Source organism: Miniopterus natalensis, chromosome 13 (genome assembly GCF_054644295.1).
Source record: "Miniopterus natalensis isolate mMinNat1 chromosome 13, mMinNat1.hap1, whole genome shotgun sequence".
Classification (NCBI taxonomy): domain Eukaryota; kingdom Metazoa; phylum Chordata; class Mammalia; order Chiroptera; family Miniopteridae; genus Miniopterus; species Miniopterus natalensis.
In genome coordinates, this window is record NC_142093.1 from 10,189,060 (window position 1) to 10,206,944 (window position 17,885).

Here is a 17,885-nt window from a genome sequence, read left to right on the forward strand (position 1 = left end):
GCGGGAGGGCGCGTCGGGGATCCGGGTTTGCGCGCGGGGGTCGGGCTGCCGCCCGCGGCGGGCGGGGCGGGGCGGGGCGGGGCGCGGCGGAGCGCGGGGGAGGGACGTCATTAGCATAGCCCCGCCCCGGCGCCGCCCTGCGAGAAGCCCGAGCCGAGGCCCGCGGCGCCCGGCCTGGAAGCGGACGGGGCGCGCGGCTCCCGCCCGGCCCTCCCGCGCCCGGCCCCGCGCCCGCTCCCGCCCGCCGGCCGCCGCCACCCGCCGCCCGGAGTGAATGAGAGGCGGGCGCCGCCGGGGCTGGCTGCAGGCGACCCGGCCTCGCGGGCGGCGCTCGCCCCGCGGAGATGTACGGTAAGGGGGCTCTGCCTCTCGGCTCGCAAACTTGCAGGACGCGGACCATTGTCCCCCGGCGGCCCCGCGAGGCCCGGGCGCGCGGACTCAGAGCCCGCCTGGGCTCCTTCTGTCGCTGTGAACGCGCGTCTGTGCCGAGGACAAAGATGCCCAGCGCCGGGCACCGTGGGGTCCTCGGAGCCCTTCGCGCCGGTGGTTTGCAGGCGCTGGGGCGGTGGGCGGGGGTCCGTCGGGGGCCCGGGGCTTGGCTGGTCCCGCGCGCTGGGCTCTGGGGGGACGGGTCTCCCGTGGAGCTGAGCGGGCGGGCGCCTTGGTGAAGGTGGCCATGTGCGACAGCGTTTGCAGAATTGACAAAAGCGGGTGGTGCTGCGGAGTTTTCTGCGGAAGCCGGTCGGGATTGCGGGGGGCGGGGAGGGGGCGCTCGCGGCCCGCCGTGTCCGGCTCTGCGATGTGGGAGGCGGCCCGTCCTGGGATCTCATCTCGGGGTCCCTGGAGGGATGTGGCCTCTGCCTGCCCCGGTCGCCCGGGGGACCCAGGTTCCCCCACTTCCAGAGTGGCCCTCCGCGGTGATGGAGGAGGGAGCCCTTGCTGAGGGCGCAGCGCAGCTCTGGGTGGCCACCCTCTCGCTGTCCCCTGGCCTCTCTTCTTCCGCCACCACCTCCTCTGCTGAGGTGCAACCGCCAGCCAGACCCTCATGATGCACTGGTCAGCTTTAAGGTCGGCCAGGAGTTCCCCTGGTTTTGGAGGCAGTGTGGGTGAGGAAAAGAGCCCTTTGGATCCCACGACCGAGCTCCAATACGGGGAGCCCTGGAGACCCAGACCAGTCTAGAAATCAACTGCGTTACAGAGCATCCAGGCCTCTGAACTGCCCTGTGTGTGTGTCAGAGAGACAGAGAGAGAGGATCAGATGGACCTAAGACCATCAGGACCCAGATTCTGACAGCTCTTTTAGGGCGGGCAAAAGAACTGGACTTGTTCTCATCTCCTGCCTCCACTGCCGGGTGGGGGCTCAGGGGACATCCCAGGGGTGAGTGTTGGGAGAAGAGCACATTCCCAATTTAACCTATCACTGAGGCTGCTCAGCTGCCTCACTCTGCAGACTGTGAGTCACAAAGTTTGTTGGAGGCAGAGGAAGCGGAGAGCTTGGTGGTGCATAGGCTCAGCAATCAGTGGGCCTCACTGTTGAGAGAGAGAACCTTGCATCAGTCTCCTTCCCTGCCCAGTTGGTAATACATCTGCATTTCTGAACCAGGTCAAGACTTCAGCAAGTCCCCTCAGCAAGTACCATTGCTCTTGGATGGATCCAAGGGGGCAGTAGGGAGGTGAGGTTAACCTCAGAGCCCCTCTGCTGGCCATGGGGACTCTCGGGAAAGGTAACCAGGCAGTTGTGTTTTTATAAGGTAGGAAGTTGTGAGGTCCCCAGGAGAGGGCTATATTTTCTTACTCTCTGTTTTTCTCTCTCTTCTTTTCTGCAGAGTGAGCAGCCTGAAGCTGCAGATCACTTGACAAAAGCATGTGACTGCAGGGGCACCTGCAGTGGGGAAGGAGTTAGGACAAGGCCCATCAGAATGGGTCAGAATTAGGAACCCTAGTTCTGCTGGGCCGCCTTGTGGCATTTAGTCTGAGTCAGGCTGGCACCTGAGCATTGGGGTCCCGGTCTGCCTCTACTGTTGAAGGAAGCCGAGGAAGAATTGGATGGTACAGAAAGGGGAACCGGGAAGCCAACATATCTGGGTGCTATTTTCAGATACCCACAGACTTTTATTTCTCTTTTATATGCTTGCATTCCTCCAGATGCAAACAGAAGTAGCACGTGCCCCTGAATGATTCATAGAAAGATTATAGAGGGAATCCTCTGGGCAGTTGCCTGCAGCAAAGGAGTCACAGCAGTGCTGTTGGGAGATTGTTATAGCGTCTCATTTGGTGCAAAGCCTTCTTTGGCAGTGTGAGAGGGCGCCCACTCTCCAAGGGGACTAGCTCATTGGCCTGTATTGTAGCATTTTCTTGACTTCCATGTGATACTTGTAATAATTCTTTCCCCAGAAGTCAACAGAGTGATGAAAAAGATGTCGGGGGAGGTCGGAATGGCATAGAATCTTAGACTTCTTATATTTCGTTCTTATTTTCCCATATTTTCCAAGTGAGATGTCCAAGGTGACACAGTTAGATGAGCAGTGCAATATGCAAACTGAGAATTCCTAGGTGAGTACACGCCCCACCTATGACTTGGGTAAAGTCTCATTAGGAAAATGTCACCATGGACTTTATTAACTGATGAGCAGCGAGGCCCCCTGTGTAGAGCCAAAAGCCACCTAAGAGCTTTAGGTAACGATGACGCTTGACTGCCCACCTTGGTGACTTGATCTATTGTGAATCCATGTAATCTAAGTCTTGTCCCCATCTCTCAGCCGCTTGGCGATTCTGGACAGATCTCTCTTCACCCCTCTTCACCTTACCTCTGCCCCCGACAACTCAGTCTTCCCGTGTCCTCAGTCTCCTCCGTCTTTTTCCTCCTGTCTGTGGGGGAATGAGAACCTCTTGTCTGTGCTGGAGGACACAGTGCTATAGGGACAGAAAGAATCCTAGGCCTGGGGTCCCCTCATCTCAATCCAAGAGCCAGGTCCCGGGCATGTGACCTTAGGCAGGTGGGGTCGTCTCTTGAAATTACATATATCTCAGTAGAAAGTGGTGAGACGCCATCTCCCCCCCAGGTTGGTTGTGAGCCTCAGAGCCTGGCACTGGCTGTGGCCTTGCAACAGGAGAGGTTCTGCACACACAAGATGCGTTGCTCAGGAGCGTGGCCTCTTTGGCTGGTCTTGGGCCTCTACTTTTCTCTCTTCCTCTCTGCCAGCCCCTGAAGATGCCTGTTTGTGTCACCTTCCACCCCACATTAAACACACAGATCACCTTGACCTAGCTAGCCACTCAAGCCACCAAACTCACCCCAGGAGCCTCCTCAGTACTCACTCCTTTCTAAACCCCAGGTCCCACTGAAACAAAAGCTGCTCTGTCGAATCCCCCTCGCCTGTAGGTGCTGCCACATCCCCAACACATGTCTTTCTTCATGCTTTGTGATCGAGAGTGCTGACTGTAGGGAAAACGGCGGTGGGCTACAACTCTCTGTAACTGTGCTTCACAGAGCAATGTGCGTGCTGAGACTGTAGTAGGTGGCTGGAGAACCTGCGGGGTGGGGCCGACTCCCCGAGGTGCAGAGGCTCACCTTTGCAGAAATTTCCATAGGTCCTGCTGCTCCTCATCACAGGGGACTCCCACGACCACACACACACACACACACACACACACACACACAGACACGCACATGCCGCCAACCTCCTGGCCTCCCTGCCACTCCCCCTGCCCCCCAACTCCTTTATTCTTAGGAGGGGGCGGGGTGAATAGAACCTGTTTTCTCTCTCTTGCTGCTCACAGTTCCGTGAATTCAAATAGTTGCATTTTTCTTCTTGCACATAAATAAAAAGTCACCATCACCTTAGAGAGTAGGGCAGAAACGCCATCCACACTTCTACCCACCAAAACCAACCTTTTATATTATTATATAAATTACCACTAGGATTTTGTGCTGGTCTGCTTTTGCCACTTCCTTTCTCTTTCCTTAGGGATCCTGTCTGTGCTAACCCAGGCATGGTGATAAAGGAGCAGCAGGGGGCCCAGGGACTGGCTCTGCCCGCAGGTAACCTTGGACCTGACCCTTTCTGAGTCAGTTCCCTGGCTCTACAAAGATAACAGTGCCCATCTCACAGCCGAGAGTAATCAGGATGGGAGAGCTGCCCACTTTTCCCTTCCCTCTCTTCAACTCTCTCTTTCCTCTCTGTTTCTTAATTTTTATTTTTTTTAAAAAGGGCAAAAATTAAAATAAATTTATGTCCCATAAGCTTAATAAACAGTGCTTGTGAAACTATTTCTTATATCAAACAAAAGAAAAAATCTAATTTACAAAAAGCATCTTTTTCCCCCCCTGATAGTTATCCAATTCTTCCAGAAAATCTGGAAAACACAGTAAACTATAAACAGTTATAACTGCTTTTACTGCTTTTACTGATATCTTTTTTTTCATGCATTTGTTTACATAGTTGGAATTATCATTTTACATAATTTTGTATTCTATTTTTTCTAGTTAACATTAGAATATAAGCATCCCTCCTAAATTAATAAAAACTTACTGGCTGCCATTTAAAATGACTATAAAACAGTCCACCAAATGGATGTATAATTTCCTCATTGTACATTTAGGTTATACATAAAGATTCAATATTATAACCCTGGGAAGAGTACCTGGTGCCCAAAGGTTTCTCTAAATTTTGGAATATTTCCCTAGGCTGTAGCCCTCCAAATGGTTTCATCAAGGTATATAAACATTTTAAAGATTTGTTATATATTGTCAAATTGTTTTCATGTGTATCAACTACATTCCCACTCGCAGTTAGGGGAGTGCGTATCTCCCTATACTCTCAAAAGCATTAAATACGGAGATTTTTACCCCCTAATCTTTGCTAATTCAGTAGAAAAGTTAGGTTATTTTAACTTGTATTCTTTATTACTAGTGAAGTTAAATACTTCCTGTGTTTTTTAGCCCTTTGCATTTTAGTGAATTGTCATGAGTGCTTTATTTATTGAGGGTATTAACCATGGCTTGTCATTTGCTTTATATTGTATGTTTTAAAGGGAAATAGACATAAAGCATTAAGTATGTGTAGAATGCTGGTTATATATGATACTACATAGGGCATCCCGGGGGACAGAGAAATGTATAAAAGTCCTTTGCATCAAGAGGATTGCAATTTCAGTGGGCAAACGGGTTGTCAAGTGTGCAAAGAATTAAATGATGCAAAGATACGTTCAGTAAAATTGCACAGTTGTTCAAGGTGGAATGAGTAAGTCCCCAAATGAGGGTCAGCCAGCAGTCCTGCATGGAAGACCTCTGGGAGGTGGACTTCTTTGGGAGGGCTTTGGGGGAGAGCAGGCATCCCTGCAGGGTCCTGAGCTGGGTGGGGAAGGAAGAGAGGTCATGTCAGGGTGGAGGCACCAGTAAGTGCTCGGAGATGGGGAAAGAGAGGACCTGTGGCGGAGAGTTAGGAGAGGGAGCTACCTGGGCCTGGACAGAGTTTAGGTGGAGAAGTGTGTGATGGAGGAGATATGTCAGGATAAGGTGCTTCCACTTATCCCTGTGAGCAGGAGGAGCCACAGAAGATTTTAAATTGTCAAAGGGCTGATTTGGTCCATTGATGTTTTAGGGAAATGAAGCTGGGGCGCTGTGCAGAATGGGGATGGGCCGGAGAAGATATGAAAGTGAGGATAGGCGGAGAGGTACCAGCCACAGGTGGTAGCCCGAGGAGTGAGAAAGCTTTGGACCAGGTAGAATTGTGCATGTGCAGTGGAAGAGGTTTGCCCCTTTTAAAAAAAGCAGTAGGACCGGGAGAGATGGGGGTATGGGATAAGGTGAATTGAAACTTTTTAAAAAACATTCCCAATGCACATTAAATGTGGGTTATACAGGCAGATACAGAAAATGGTGTATTTTGAAATAGGTGCTAGATTACCTAGAGCTGTAAATTTATTATACTCTAACTTGTTCTAAAGAGGATTTGGGGGCATATATTTTATGTACACACCTGCTACAATAAATAAAGGAGACAAATCAAAGAAAATCTACGAGTAAAATGGAAAAAATAATGCCAAGAATAAAGTTATTTCAGGAAAAATTGCCTACCAGCAGATCCTGTTGAAAATTCAGTTTTGAGTTTTCTGTAGGCCAAAAAAAAGAGGGAGCAAGTCATTTGCAAGTCTCATAGCATCTATAAAAAGCTTTCTTTAAAATGCAGTTGCTGAGGACAAATACAGCTTTTTGAGATGCTAAGAGCTAATTCTTCCCTGAGCTCCTCCTAGGAGTATTTTATAAATGTTGGCCTAAATTAGATTTTTCTTTTAAAAATATCATTCCCTTAATCTGCTCTCTACCATGTTGGAGAGTATGAGGACTGCTCCAAATGCAAGTTTATGGGTCCTGAGTCCTCACTTTGGGATTGCCCCCAGCTCTGCTCTTGGCTTCCCGCCTGTGTTTGCCGGGAGCCAGGACTCCCGGGCTTCCCTGGCGCTTCGCAGCTGCGGCCGTCATTTCTCCTTCCTTGGTGAATGTGTCTTCTGAGAGTTTGCTGGAGAGGCGGCTCCTGCCTTCCTAATCCAGGGAGGCCGTCTGGTGCCTCTCGTCCACGTGCCTTACTCACTGCACAGCCACTTATCACAGTCTCATATTTCTCTTGTTGAGCAGCCCTGTGAAAGCAGGGAACTTATTTCTCTCATCCCCTGCTGCATCTTTAGGGCCTAGGGCACTGCCTGGGACAGAGCAGGTGCTCGAAAACCTCGGAGAATGGATGAATACTGAGCTAGATGTCATTTTAAAAATGTACCTCTCCATAACTCTGACCCTCCACATATTTTGGCCTTAAGTGTGTCATGAATAACAATACATGTCCTGGATAACAAAATAATAACTGTGATCTCAGCTTCCATTCGTCGGGCACTACTGTGTGATAAGCAATATTCTAAGCACTTTTTACATATTAACTGGTTTACTCTTCCTCAAATTCTGTGCGTTAGGGATCATTATTTCCCTTTAGAAATGAGAAAACGGAGACACGGAGAGGCTCAATAACCTGCCCGTGGCTGCACGGTTTTGTGCTGGGCTGGGATTTGAACCTGGGCACTCCAGCTCCAGAGCGTTGGACTCGCCCTCCCTCTCTCACCGCTGTCCCTAGAATATTCTTTATGTTCCAGAGAATACAGGTCTTTCCTTTTGCAGAGCTCACTGTACCTCACAGACTTGCACATCAATTTGGGAAGCGCAGGAGAGCACAGAAAACATGGCTGAACCGAGGGCAACAGGCCTTCTCTGTGGTCCCAGGACAGTCATCGAGGAAGCTGGGAGCTGTCACTTCTGATTGGAGCCTCTGCCACCACCCTTTCTGCCTCCTTTATCGTTGTTTTTGCCTTGTCAGAGAGACAAAGGGCTCCAGGAAGAGCCTTGGGGACCTAAATGAAGATTGATTAATAAGAGAGGAGCCAGGACAGCAGGTAGGGGAGGGTGGAAGGCAGAATGCAAGAGCCAATGATGGCATGAAAAACAAGGAGGCATGAGCATCCATCCCAGAGAGAGAGGGGAAGACAGCAGGCAAGCAGAGCAGGCTGCCACAAGCAGTCACACACATGCCCGGGCTGGCAGTGTGCTTAAAGGGCGCTCCACGGTCCGCGCTGGGCCCGGAGAGAGCAGAGGCTGGACCTTCTCTCGCAGAAGGAGCTCCTGCTTCTCTGATAGTTTGGCTGTGGGTTAAAATTGCTTCCTACCTCTTCAGGTCCAGCCATTCAGCATGTGGCAACCGCTGCCTCGAGGAGGTGGGGTTAGGGCTGGGCTGTGTATGTGAGAGGGACAGTGGGCCAAGTCCCAGATGGCCACTTTCTAGTCATAGGGCCCTGGACAGTTAGTTCATCTTTCTCTGAGCCCATTCTCTCCCCTGCAAAGTGGGGACAATTGGTCTGCCCTGCGTGGTGAAGGGTCAGATGAGCTGTCTATAGCCATGTATGTATAGTACAGAACACTGTACCTAGGAAAGGTGAGATTATCACCATCCCAGCAATTTTCGTGGATGCTTCTGGGGCATGGCCACGCGCTCTCCAGAAACAGTGACAATCCCTGTGTACAAGGACGGGTCTGTCATATTTAGACTGTGCTTGTTAAAATCCTTAGACACGGTCTGGTGATAAGAGTGGAAAAGCGGAGAGCTGCTGCAATACTGGTGAGGGGGGCACCTGCCTCTGTGAGGTCGGCCTGCTAGACTGGGCCCCTGCGAGGGGACAGCACAGTGCTGATAATGCTCAGCACCTCTCGTCTCCTAGAGGGCCATCTGCAGATGGGCGGTCCATGACTGTGTCCCTCTCATCCCTGCACTAGAAAGGACAGACGTGACATCTTTGCCTAAATCCTTATGCATTCCTAAAATTTAGCAATGTTTATTCAATGTCATTGCATTCATCACCTCAACTCAGAGCAACCCTTTGGAGGTGGGTGTCATTGTCTCTGTGGCTGAGCCGAGGACACAGAGCAAAGAAGCCCAATAACTTGCCCAAGGTCCTGCAGCTGGTTGGGGTTCTGTTCTCCCCATTGTCCCCTAAGCATGCGTTCACAGAGCTTCATGTGAGATTAAAGCGCCGCTTTTGTATGTGGTGGCAACTCCATGAGCCTTATGCCGAACAGCAAATTTCACTACAAGAGAAGAATTCCAAACTCAATATGTTAGTAGATTTGACATAGTTGAGTTGTAGCTTTGCATCCAGGAATATGGGTGCCCTAGTGCACAGCCTGTGGCCTGACTATAAACCTGAGAATGAGGATTTCTGAGCTCAAAGGCTAAACCTCCACAAGGACCCAGATAAATTCAAGCATCCAAGAACCAAGAGTCTTAGATACTTAGCTTGGCAGAGCTGCAAGCTTCATCATAACTATTCAGAAAGACCTCTCCGGGTCCCAACTTTCTTCGTAGGTGGATATTCTTGAAATAACATTTATAAATCGTGTGAAGAAGAATCTCTAAATTACAAGATTGCTTAGAAAAGCACTACTTGCAATAGAGTGATGCATTTCCAGCCCCGCCCCGCTTCCCACTACTCGTGCTGGAAGGATGCTCCTAGAGCAGAAGCATGAAGGGCCGATACTGAAAAAAACAGCGCCCTGCAGCCTCCTGCCAAGCCCTCTCTGTATCCTCACTGTATCTTATACTTTGATGTTATTTTTGTCATTTATTTGCCACAGTGAATGTCATTTATTTCCTTGTAGACTAGATCTGTGAACCTCTTGAGGACACAACCTCTATCTTAATCATCTTTGTTTTTCTAGCATCCAGCAGAGATCTTTGGTATGTAGTAAGAGCTCAGCTGTTTGCGTTGAACTGTAAAATAGTTATAAGTGTCAGCCACACATCTATACAAACCTAGCAGCCTCTGTTTCCGGGATCTCCATGGCCGTGGGCTGGGATTTCAATACTTACAGCTGCAGTATTTCATCATCTTGGTACAATATGCCTTCCCACGTTGGTTATAATTCTGTACAGAATAAAGGATATGCAGGAATATAACCATTTGGCTTTTCTCTAGACTTTGATGGTGTTAGTCGTGAGCAACAGCCACTTGGCCTACCCGCTGAGAGGTTAAGGCAGGTAGGGAATTATTCTCACATATTTTCTCCTGTGGGGCTTGGAACAAACACCACACTCTTTTTCTTCAAAAATTACACTTAGTGGTGTAATTATAGGCAAGTCTTTATTTTGATTTCCATTCCTATAGTCTGTGCATTATTCTTTCACCGAATGAGAAAAATGGAGAGGCCCCTGAGGCAAAGGCAATGAGTCTGTTTCTCATTGCATGGAAACACCTGCCAGGATGTTCCTAGATCAACCACTATTCAGGCTGCTGTGCCTTCAGTCTGGGAGCTGGATGGAGTGTGGGGGCACCAGGCAAAAAAGCAGGGATGCTGACCTTGGCTCAGGGTTATATGCAGACAGAGGAGAAGAGGGGAAGAAATGTCAGAGTATTTTTAAAATTTTTTCACCTACATACACACGCGTAACACACCATTATCAGAATCGATTGTACCCCTCATCGATGGCATAAATCAGGCTGGGCTGATGACAGCCTTAGTCACCTTATTACTCAGGGTGTCTATAAAAGGAGACCCAGAAACCGGCATCATTATATTCTTTGGATCTCTGGAAAACTCCAACTCAAATTAAGAATGTCATTCAAGTGCTGTTTTTCTTTAAAGAAAGAAAGAAAATTTGTGTTAATAAGACTGTGGGCCTGTCTGTTCCATTCTGTGGAAGTGGCTGGAGAATCGATGATCACTTTTGGAGGCTATGGTCGGGATGGGTGGTCTGAGTTAATGGCAAATGTGTATTCACCTTGGGGGGCTGCATCTCAAGGAGCTGGTCATTGTCCTTCAGAGCAGTGAAACTGAGGTGCCATGAGAGGTCCATGTGACTGCCAGTGGGCAGAGGCATGCAAGACACAGCCCACAAAAGAAAGTAAACAGTGAGTTCATATGTCGGCCGCAACTGAACCACAACGGTTGGCTTCTTCAATTGCAGGTAGATTTTGGCGTGAGCTGTGTTGCACATAGGTAACTCTAAATGGCATACTCTGCAGCAATAAACTTTATTTATTTACAAAAAAGCTAATAATGCCCCACCCGGGAGCCAGTCTATAATCAATGCATGTCTACTAGCCCTGAAAGAAACCCATAGAACACAAACAGTGGTTATTTCTAGATGATGGGATCACAGATGACTTTTAAATTTCCTTTTAAAAACTGTTTTGTATTTTTTTGCATTTTATATGGTGAGCATCAATTGTAGTGGCAGAACATAAGTAAGTATAATTAAAAGTGGTTTTCTTATGTGGATAGTTATCTGGAATCTTCTAATTATGTTTTAGAAATGCTTATCCAAGAAGACATGCAAAAACAAATATATGATAGAAATTAGAAATTAGATCATGGCTGGGTGAGGGGGTTGACTGGAAGGGGAACTTTTAGAGGGGATTAAAATGTCCTATGTCTTATTTGGGTGGTGTTGCACAGTATATAAACAGTTGTCCAAACTCAAGGCACTGACCACTTGAGATCTGTGCATATATTGCATGTTAATTAGATTGCAGCAGGAAACCCAGGAAAAGAAGAAAACATGCCTGCAAACAATCACTGGTCTGTTCTGCATCATTGGCACCAAAGGGCTAAAAGACAGCCAAGGACCTGTGTCAGCCAGCACCAGGGCTCTTGCCCAGGACTGTCCCCAGTGCTCCAGTGACAGTGCCCATTAAGAGCTGCTGGTCAAGGGCACGTGCTGCTGGGCAACGTATGTGCTGAGCAGAGAGCGAGGACGCTGACCTGGGAAGTCCAGCTTGTTGTTGGCAGCTGGGAGGCTGCTGATGCCGGCAGGGCAGTGGGCAGAGGGCTCTTAAAGAGAGCCATCTGGTGTGAGGCCTTTGAGGCATTGCTGGCTCTAATGGGACCTTAAATGACAGAACAAAGCCCGGCTTTAGCAGGCCTGCAACACCGGCTCAGCACCAGCATAGGCAGGACTGATGGCTGAGCGGGGCCGGGCATGTGTGCAGGATTGATTTTCCCATTTCCCCTCGGGGCTTCTGTGACCTCGCAGCCCACAGTGCTGTCCTACTCCTAACAATGCTTGGCCCTTAATGGCATTACTATTCACCTCTTTCTTAATAATGTGCTGGCTGTGACACCTCTGCACAAAGACCTATATCTCCCTGGCTAAAAATGGAATTTTTTCCTAATGGCACAGTGGAGTAAATCTCAGTGTCTCCTTTGCAGCCCAGGGGTTAGGTGTGAGGACCCTGGACTCTGACAGGCCTGGGTTTGAATCGCAGCTCTCCCATGTAACAGTTGTGTGACTTTGGAGGAGTTACTTAACCGAGCTCAGCCTCATGTTCCCGTAAAATAGAACAATAGACCCCACCTCGATATTGTCAGAAGGATTAAATAAAATAATGCATTCCAACCTCTTAATGGTTCCTGATGTGTAATGAGAGCTTAACGTTAGCTAGTATTGACATTAACTGGAGGGGTCAGAATGCATATTTTACTATCAACAGATCCTTTTAAATAACAACATAGCAGTAACAGAGCCCCCAGGATCTGCACAGAGGACGCATTCTCCACTCCTTATGTAGAGCTTTGGAAGGAGCAGTCCCCACCAGCTAGGTTTCTGCTTTTGGAGATCCACTCGGCTTAGCCCCTTTCTCGCTCCATCTGCTTTTGCTCCTTGCAGTGGGCAGACTTGGCTGGAGGGACTTCCATCCTTGTGCAGGTACATCCAGGACGCCCGTGTGCACTTGCGCGGCTTCCTTAAAAATGGGTCTTGGCTGTGCCTGGCCTGCCGCTTACTTGGCATTTTTCGTTTGGCTCAACTGAGCACCCGTTTTGCATTTTTGCTGAATTCTGCTGCTTGCTCCTGATTCTGCTTGGAGTTTCAGAAGTGTTGCTTCTGAAATTTCCCTCTGGCACCATGACCACCCAGGTCCTGGCTTTGTGTCTTAGCAGCTCGGGGCCCAGCGCCTGCTTTGTGTTTTGGCAGCACCGCTCATGCTGTGACAGACTCTCTGATTATAGATTTGGGCCTTTGAATGATCGATCTTGGATTCCTAGCCTTTAGGAGACTGCGGTTTAAATCTGTCCGTTCTTCTGTGTATTTAAAGCTCTCGTGCTTGCTCTCAGTCAGTTTGGCCCCATCACAATGCAGCCTCTTCTGGTTTCTATATTTGACGGCGTGTGTTCACTTGGAAACCTGGGGGTGAGCAACCCTGCTTTTTATAGGCTGCCTGGTGACCACAATAGGAAACAGGGCGTATTGTGTGGAGAAAGCATAAATGTGTCATCAATTGAGTCCTGATTTCTAGTCTTTAGCTCCAAACTTAAACCAAATTGCTGGTGAAATTTCTAACACTGTATTGTTTTCTTGTGGTAGATTCTACTCTCTGTGCTGCAAGCTCTTTGAGGGCAGGAATTATTTATTGGAAGGCTTCATATCCCCATAGTTCATGTGCACTTAAAATAAAATTCAAGTGCCTTGATGTACCAAGTAGTAGGTATTCCAATGGATGGATTTCAGATGAGTGAATTCCCACCCTGAGCTCAGAACACTGCAGAGAGACACACACATCAGCATTAAGTTTCCCTCTTGCTCTCATTTATTGAGATTCCCTGGGCTTAAAGGGTCTACAAAGTACTTCCTTCCGTAAATGTAACCAATACACTACTTAAGCTGATAAACAGTGTTTATAAAGTGAGTATTGATGAAATTATAAAATAAAATACCAACAGTGCTCTGTTAATGGTAATTCTCTCATCAAAGCTACAAGATGTATCTAGTGTCCTAAGGCCACACTGAAGCCCAAGATGTCAGGGTCACATCAGAAGTTCACCCCGGCCCAGGGGCCTGCGCCTGCCAAAGCAGCGTATCCACTGTGATCGATGCAGACAAGCCAAGCATTACCCTTCTTGTTAAATAAATGATTCCTGTAACATTTCATGCAGCTTCTAAACCAGCAGTCACTGAAGGTGAGATCACGCCTCCCCTCCTCCCTTAATAGTCATTCCCCTCTCAACCCACACTATTTGAAATTGCACTGTCACCTCTCTACTGAAAACGGTCCCGGAGTCACCAGCGGAGGCCTGACTGCCGAGCCCTATGCCTTCGCCGCCTTCTCAGTTCTCACTGTTTTACCCTCTCCTGAACACTTCCACTATCAACTCACCTGCCCGTTCAACTCACCTGCCCCTCTCTGTGCAGATGCTGTGAGGTTCTGCTTCCCCTTGTCTCTAAATGTGTCAACTCTTAGAGACAGCTGTCAACTCTCTTGGGTGACTTTCATGTGTGAAGGGAGAGAGGGGGCCGAGTTTAGCCTGTGTTTTAGTGCACCGCATCTCTGGTCCTCTATTCTGATCCCAAATGTCATCACTCGGCTCTGGGGCAGGTGAGACGCCAATCAGAAGCCTCTGCTTCCTTTCTGACTTCCCCTGTCACTCACCTACCACTTCATTGGGGCTAGAGGCTGCATATGCCCCGCCCTCCCATGTGGCACACTCACTCAGTGTGACTCCCCCATATTTGTCACACCGCAAGTGGACACTTCTAGTTCAGGGTCTGGTCCTGTTCCTCTGCCAGGATAGTCCCATCTTAGTGGCCTGTTGGGATGGTCAGACCATGCTCCATCTGTGTGTCCACTGGCAGCAGATTCCTTACACATTCTAAGGCACAGTAAAAGGTGATAGTGGCTGTTACTTAGTATAATGACATTTCTCCCCTGTTGACCTGGCTCTGGGGACATTTCACCACTTGGCCCCTCCCTAGGGCCCCAGCTTCCCTATCACTGTCCTAGACAGACTGGCCCACTGATTATATTCCAAATGCTCCTTTGCACTGGCTCCTCTGATCTTTTGCTCATGCTGTTCCCAGTGCCTGGAATTCCCTCCCTTCTCTTCTTTGTCAACATATTATCTATGCCTCACATCTGTTTGGAAGCATCTCAACTGAAATGATACCTCCACCCTTGGAAGTACCAGCATGCTGGCTCAAGTGACACTTGCACTTCCTTTTGTTATGGCTGCTTGAGCGCATGCACAAGGGACAGGACTGTGCATTCTATTATTTTTCATCTTCCACCGTGTCTAACGTGCTCAGTGCGTTTGTCTTGCATGCATGCGTGTGTGCGTGAATAAATGAAATGACTCCTGGGTCTTTAACCAGCTCCAGCAAGACCCAAGCTGAGCAAGTATAGAACACTGTGTGTGTGTGTTTTTAACTCTTAGATTCCAAATCTTTGAACAGCAAATTAGTCTCATCAGATTTTGTAAGGCGTCTTATTCTGAAGAGAAAATGGAAGAAACAGTCAAAATTATATTTCTTTTAAGTTAAATGAGTAATAAAACATTTTTGTTGGGGGAGGAAATTAAAATAAAAACCGAAGCCCTAAGTTCGAGCTGTCCAAGAGAACTTTCTCCAATGATGCAAATGTACCTGCGTGTCCAGTAGGGTGGCCATTAGCCACATGTGGCTGCTGAGCACATACAAGGTGGCTTGTGTGCCCAAGGAACTGAAGTTTAAATATTATTGAATTACGTAACCAGAGGTGACTAGTGGCTACCATTGTGACTACCTTGTCCCCTCATCCCTAGGCCCCCAGCTCCAGTCCCCACACTGGACATGATCACTGATAATGCTGCACTGTGTATCTTTACGGATCTTTGTGCATTTACAGCCTATTTTATACACATATTTACACACACGCCAAGTTTGTTTGGGCTGTGTTTCGCACAAATGGTATCATGCTGTACCTGTTCTGCGGCCTGCTTTTTAATTGACAGTATGTTTGGACAGCTATCCGGGGCAGTGCTCATAGATCTACCTTATTTATTCCATCTACTGCACAGTGTCCACTGCAGGAGGTTCCCTGGTCTATTTAGCCAGTCCCCTATTGATGAACGTTTAGGTTGTTCCCAAACAAAGCCACCAACCCATTCTTTTCTGCTTCCCTGTGTGCATGAGCAATTGCAGATACTGTGAACGGGATTTCTGAACCAAGGAGAGGAAAAGTCTCCATACCCCCATCCCCGTCCCATGGTTCTCCCAGCTCCGGTTCTCCTCGACTGTGCATGGGGGTGGGGGTCAGGGCTGACGTGCTGCACCAGCCCCTGTGTCTGAGCTGATCCTGGGAACCGTCATTATTATCATTCTTATTATTATTATTTTGCCAGAAACTGGCAGCCGTGTTCTCCTGTGACCTTTGTCTTCACTCGCCCTGCTGAGAAACTGGAACCTAGATTTTAATCACAGGCTGTGATGGGCTCTGAAAACGCTGAGCCATTAATAACAGTGTGGAGATGACAGACACAGACGGCCTTCATCTGCAAGCCGCTTTCAGTGCAGACTTGAGGAAAACCTGGATGTTCTGGGCCTCGTTTTTAAGTTAGGTTTCTCAAAGGATGTTCATTCTACCCATCTTGGGGCACAAATATAAGGAAACTGGGTTTAGAGGCCCATCTGTTTGCTAGCATTTGCTGCTGGGTGTTGCGCAATGAGTGAAACAGTGATTCATGGTATGATCTGTATGGGAGTCACTTTCTAATGAGGCAAAGAAGGCCCGGACTCGGGCATGGCCAGGAGTCTGTGTAAATTAAAGTAAGAAGAGAAGCCAGTGCCTGCTTCTGGTGGCCGCAGTTCATCTTATCCAGTGCTTCCCCTTCCCCGAATTTCAAAGCATGTCAAAATAAAAATTATTAAAGATTCCATACCAAGTTTTTTCCCAGTGGTGATTTTTAATTTCAGCCTCAAAGGAGTTGGTGATAACTGAGCTGAGATCAAAAATGGGGGTGGATGAGTAGCTGATACCAACATCCATTAAATTGGAAACGTCCCCCCATAGCCAGGAGTGGGAATGGGCCATTATCCAACAAGGAACAGAAGAGAGGAGAGGGCAGTGAAAGTGAGAACAGGGAAGGGAAACAGGCTCAGAGGGAACAGACCCTGCCGATCAGACTTCAGAGAAGCTAAATGGGGGCGGGGGGGAGGGAGGCTTGGAACTATCTATACAGCATCTGTTGACATGAAAACAAAGGGGAACACTCCTGTGGTTTGGTACTGTTTGGTCAAACTGTTTTCTTTTCCCCACGCTCCTGCCCTAATTCAATCATAATTTTATTAGTTCGGGGCGTACTGCAGATGGAGTTTAGGATAGACCTTTCTCATTAAACAGTCCACCCTAGGAATTTTTCCATGATGTCACCTAGTCTTCCAAATGATGCCAAAGAGGTTTGCACTTAAATTATTTATTCAAATACATTTCAGCCAGCTGGCTAAGTTTTAGTCCAAGTTCTTTTGTTTACAAGTGCCTCCGTGAGAGAGTATCCCAGCTTAGGAGGAGTGAACATCTGAAAAACAGAGTACTGAGGCTGGCAGGCTGCCGCCTTGCCTTCCCTCCAGGTTTTCCATCAGCGTCTGCATTGATTTTACCAGGTAGTTTTCAGACTCTGGCCCAGTTCCCCTTCTTTCTCATGGCTGATCTCTGGTGATGTGATGTTATTGATGCTGTCATCCCACAGTGGTGGGTGAGTTTCCAATCAGTTTCCAGGACCAGTGTGGCTGGTGATGTGCCATTGGAGGTGGAGCAAGGCCTGATTTTTGTCACTGATTCCAGGCTTTGGACTTGCCCCTCCCTCTCTGTGCTGTCATACTGTGAGAAATGTCAGTCCACCCAGGGCGGCTTACATTTTATTTCTTGATTGTGCCTTTTCTCTCCAACTAGACTGTCAGAGCCCAGAAAGCCCGGCCTGGGTCTTGTTAATGCTTCATGTCCCCAGGCAGCCCTTGGCACATTGGGGGCCATAATAGCTGCTCAATATACAGGGTGGAGCAAAAGTAGGTTTACAGTCGTGAGTGCACAAAACACGGAGTATATTTTTATATTATTATTTATTAATTATTGCATCCCTTTCCATAGGAACAATGGTAAACCTACTTTTGCCCCACCCTGTATGTGTTGTCAACCCTTATTTCTCCCTCCAGTGGCAGCCAACCTAGTGTGGGGCTGGCTGGTCACTCAAAGGGGTGGTGGGAGAGGCCCTGGCCTGAGGCTGGCTCTTGGGCCCCTGCAGGCCCATCAGCAAACTATGTTAAGGTCTTCTGCCAGTTACCACTTGCACTCAAAGGAAGTGTCTTTGCCTTTGTTATATGCCAATTTTAAAAAACTTCTTATTTTGAAATATTGATTCTTCAGTAGTTACAAAGAGATGTACAGGGAGAGCCCGTGTACCCTTCACCCAGCCTGCCCTAGTGTTAGCATCTTCATAACTATAGCTCAGTATCAACACCGAGAGATTGACATTGGTACAATCCACAAAGCTAGTTCAGATTTCATCATCAGTTATAGATAACTTAAAAAAAAAAAATAATCCA

The 17,885-nt window shown here is 48.3% G+C and overlaps 1 protein-coding gene across 3 annotated transcripts in view; it reads left to right on the top strand.

Moving 5' to 3' along the window:
* Window positions 1–263: 263 nt before the first annotated feature.
* The window catches only part of EFR3B (EFR3 homolog B), a 61,680-nt gene continuing 44,058 nt past the window's right edge, over window positions 264–17,885 (top strand). For all 3 annotated transcript variants that reach the window (XM_087823403.1, XM_087823404.1, XM_087823405.1), the window contains exon 1: window positions 264–351. In XM_087823403.1, the coding sequence (XP_087679529.1) occupies window positions 345–351 (7 nt within the window). In that variant the 5' untranslated portion in view covers window positions 264–344. The remainder of the gene's footprint in view (window positions 352–17,885) is intronic.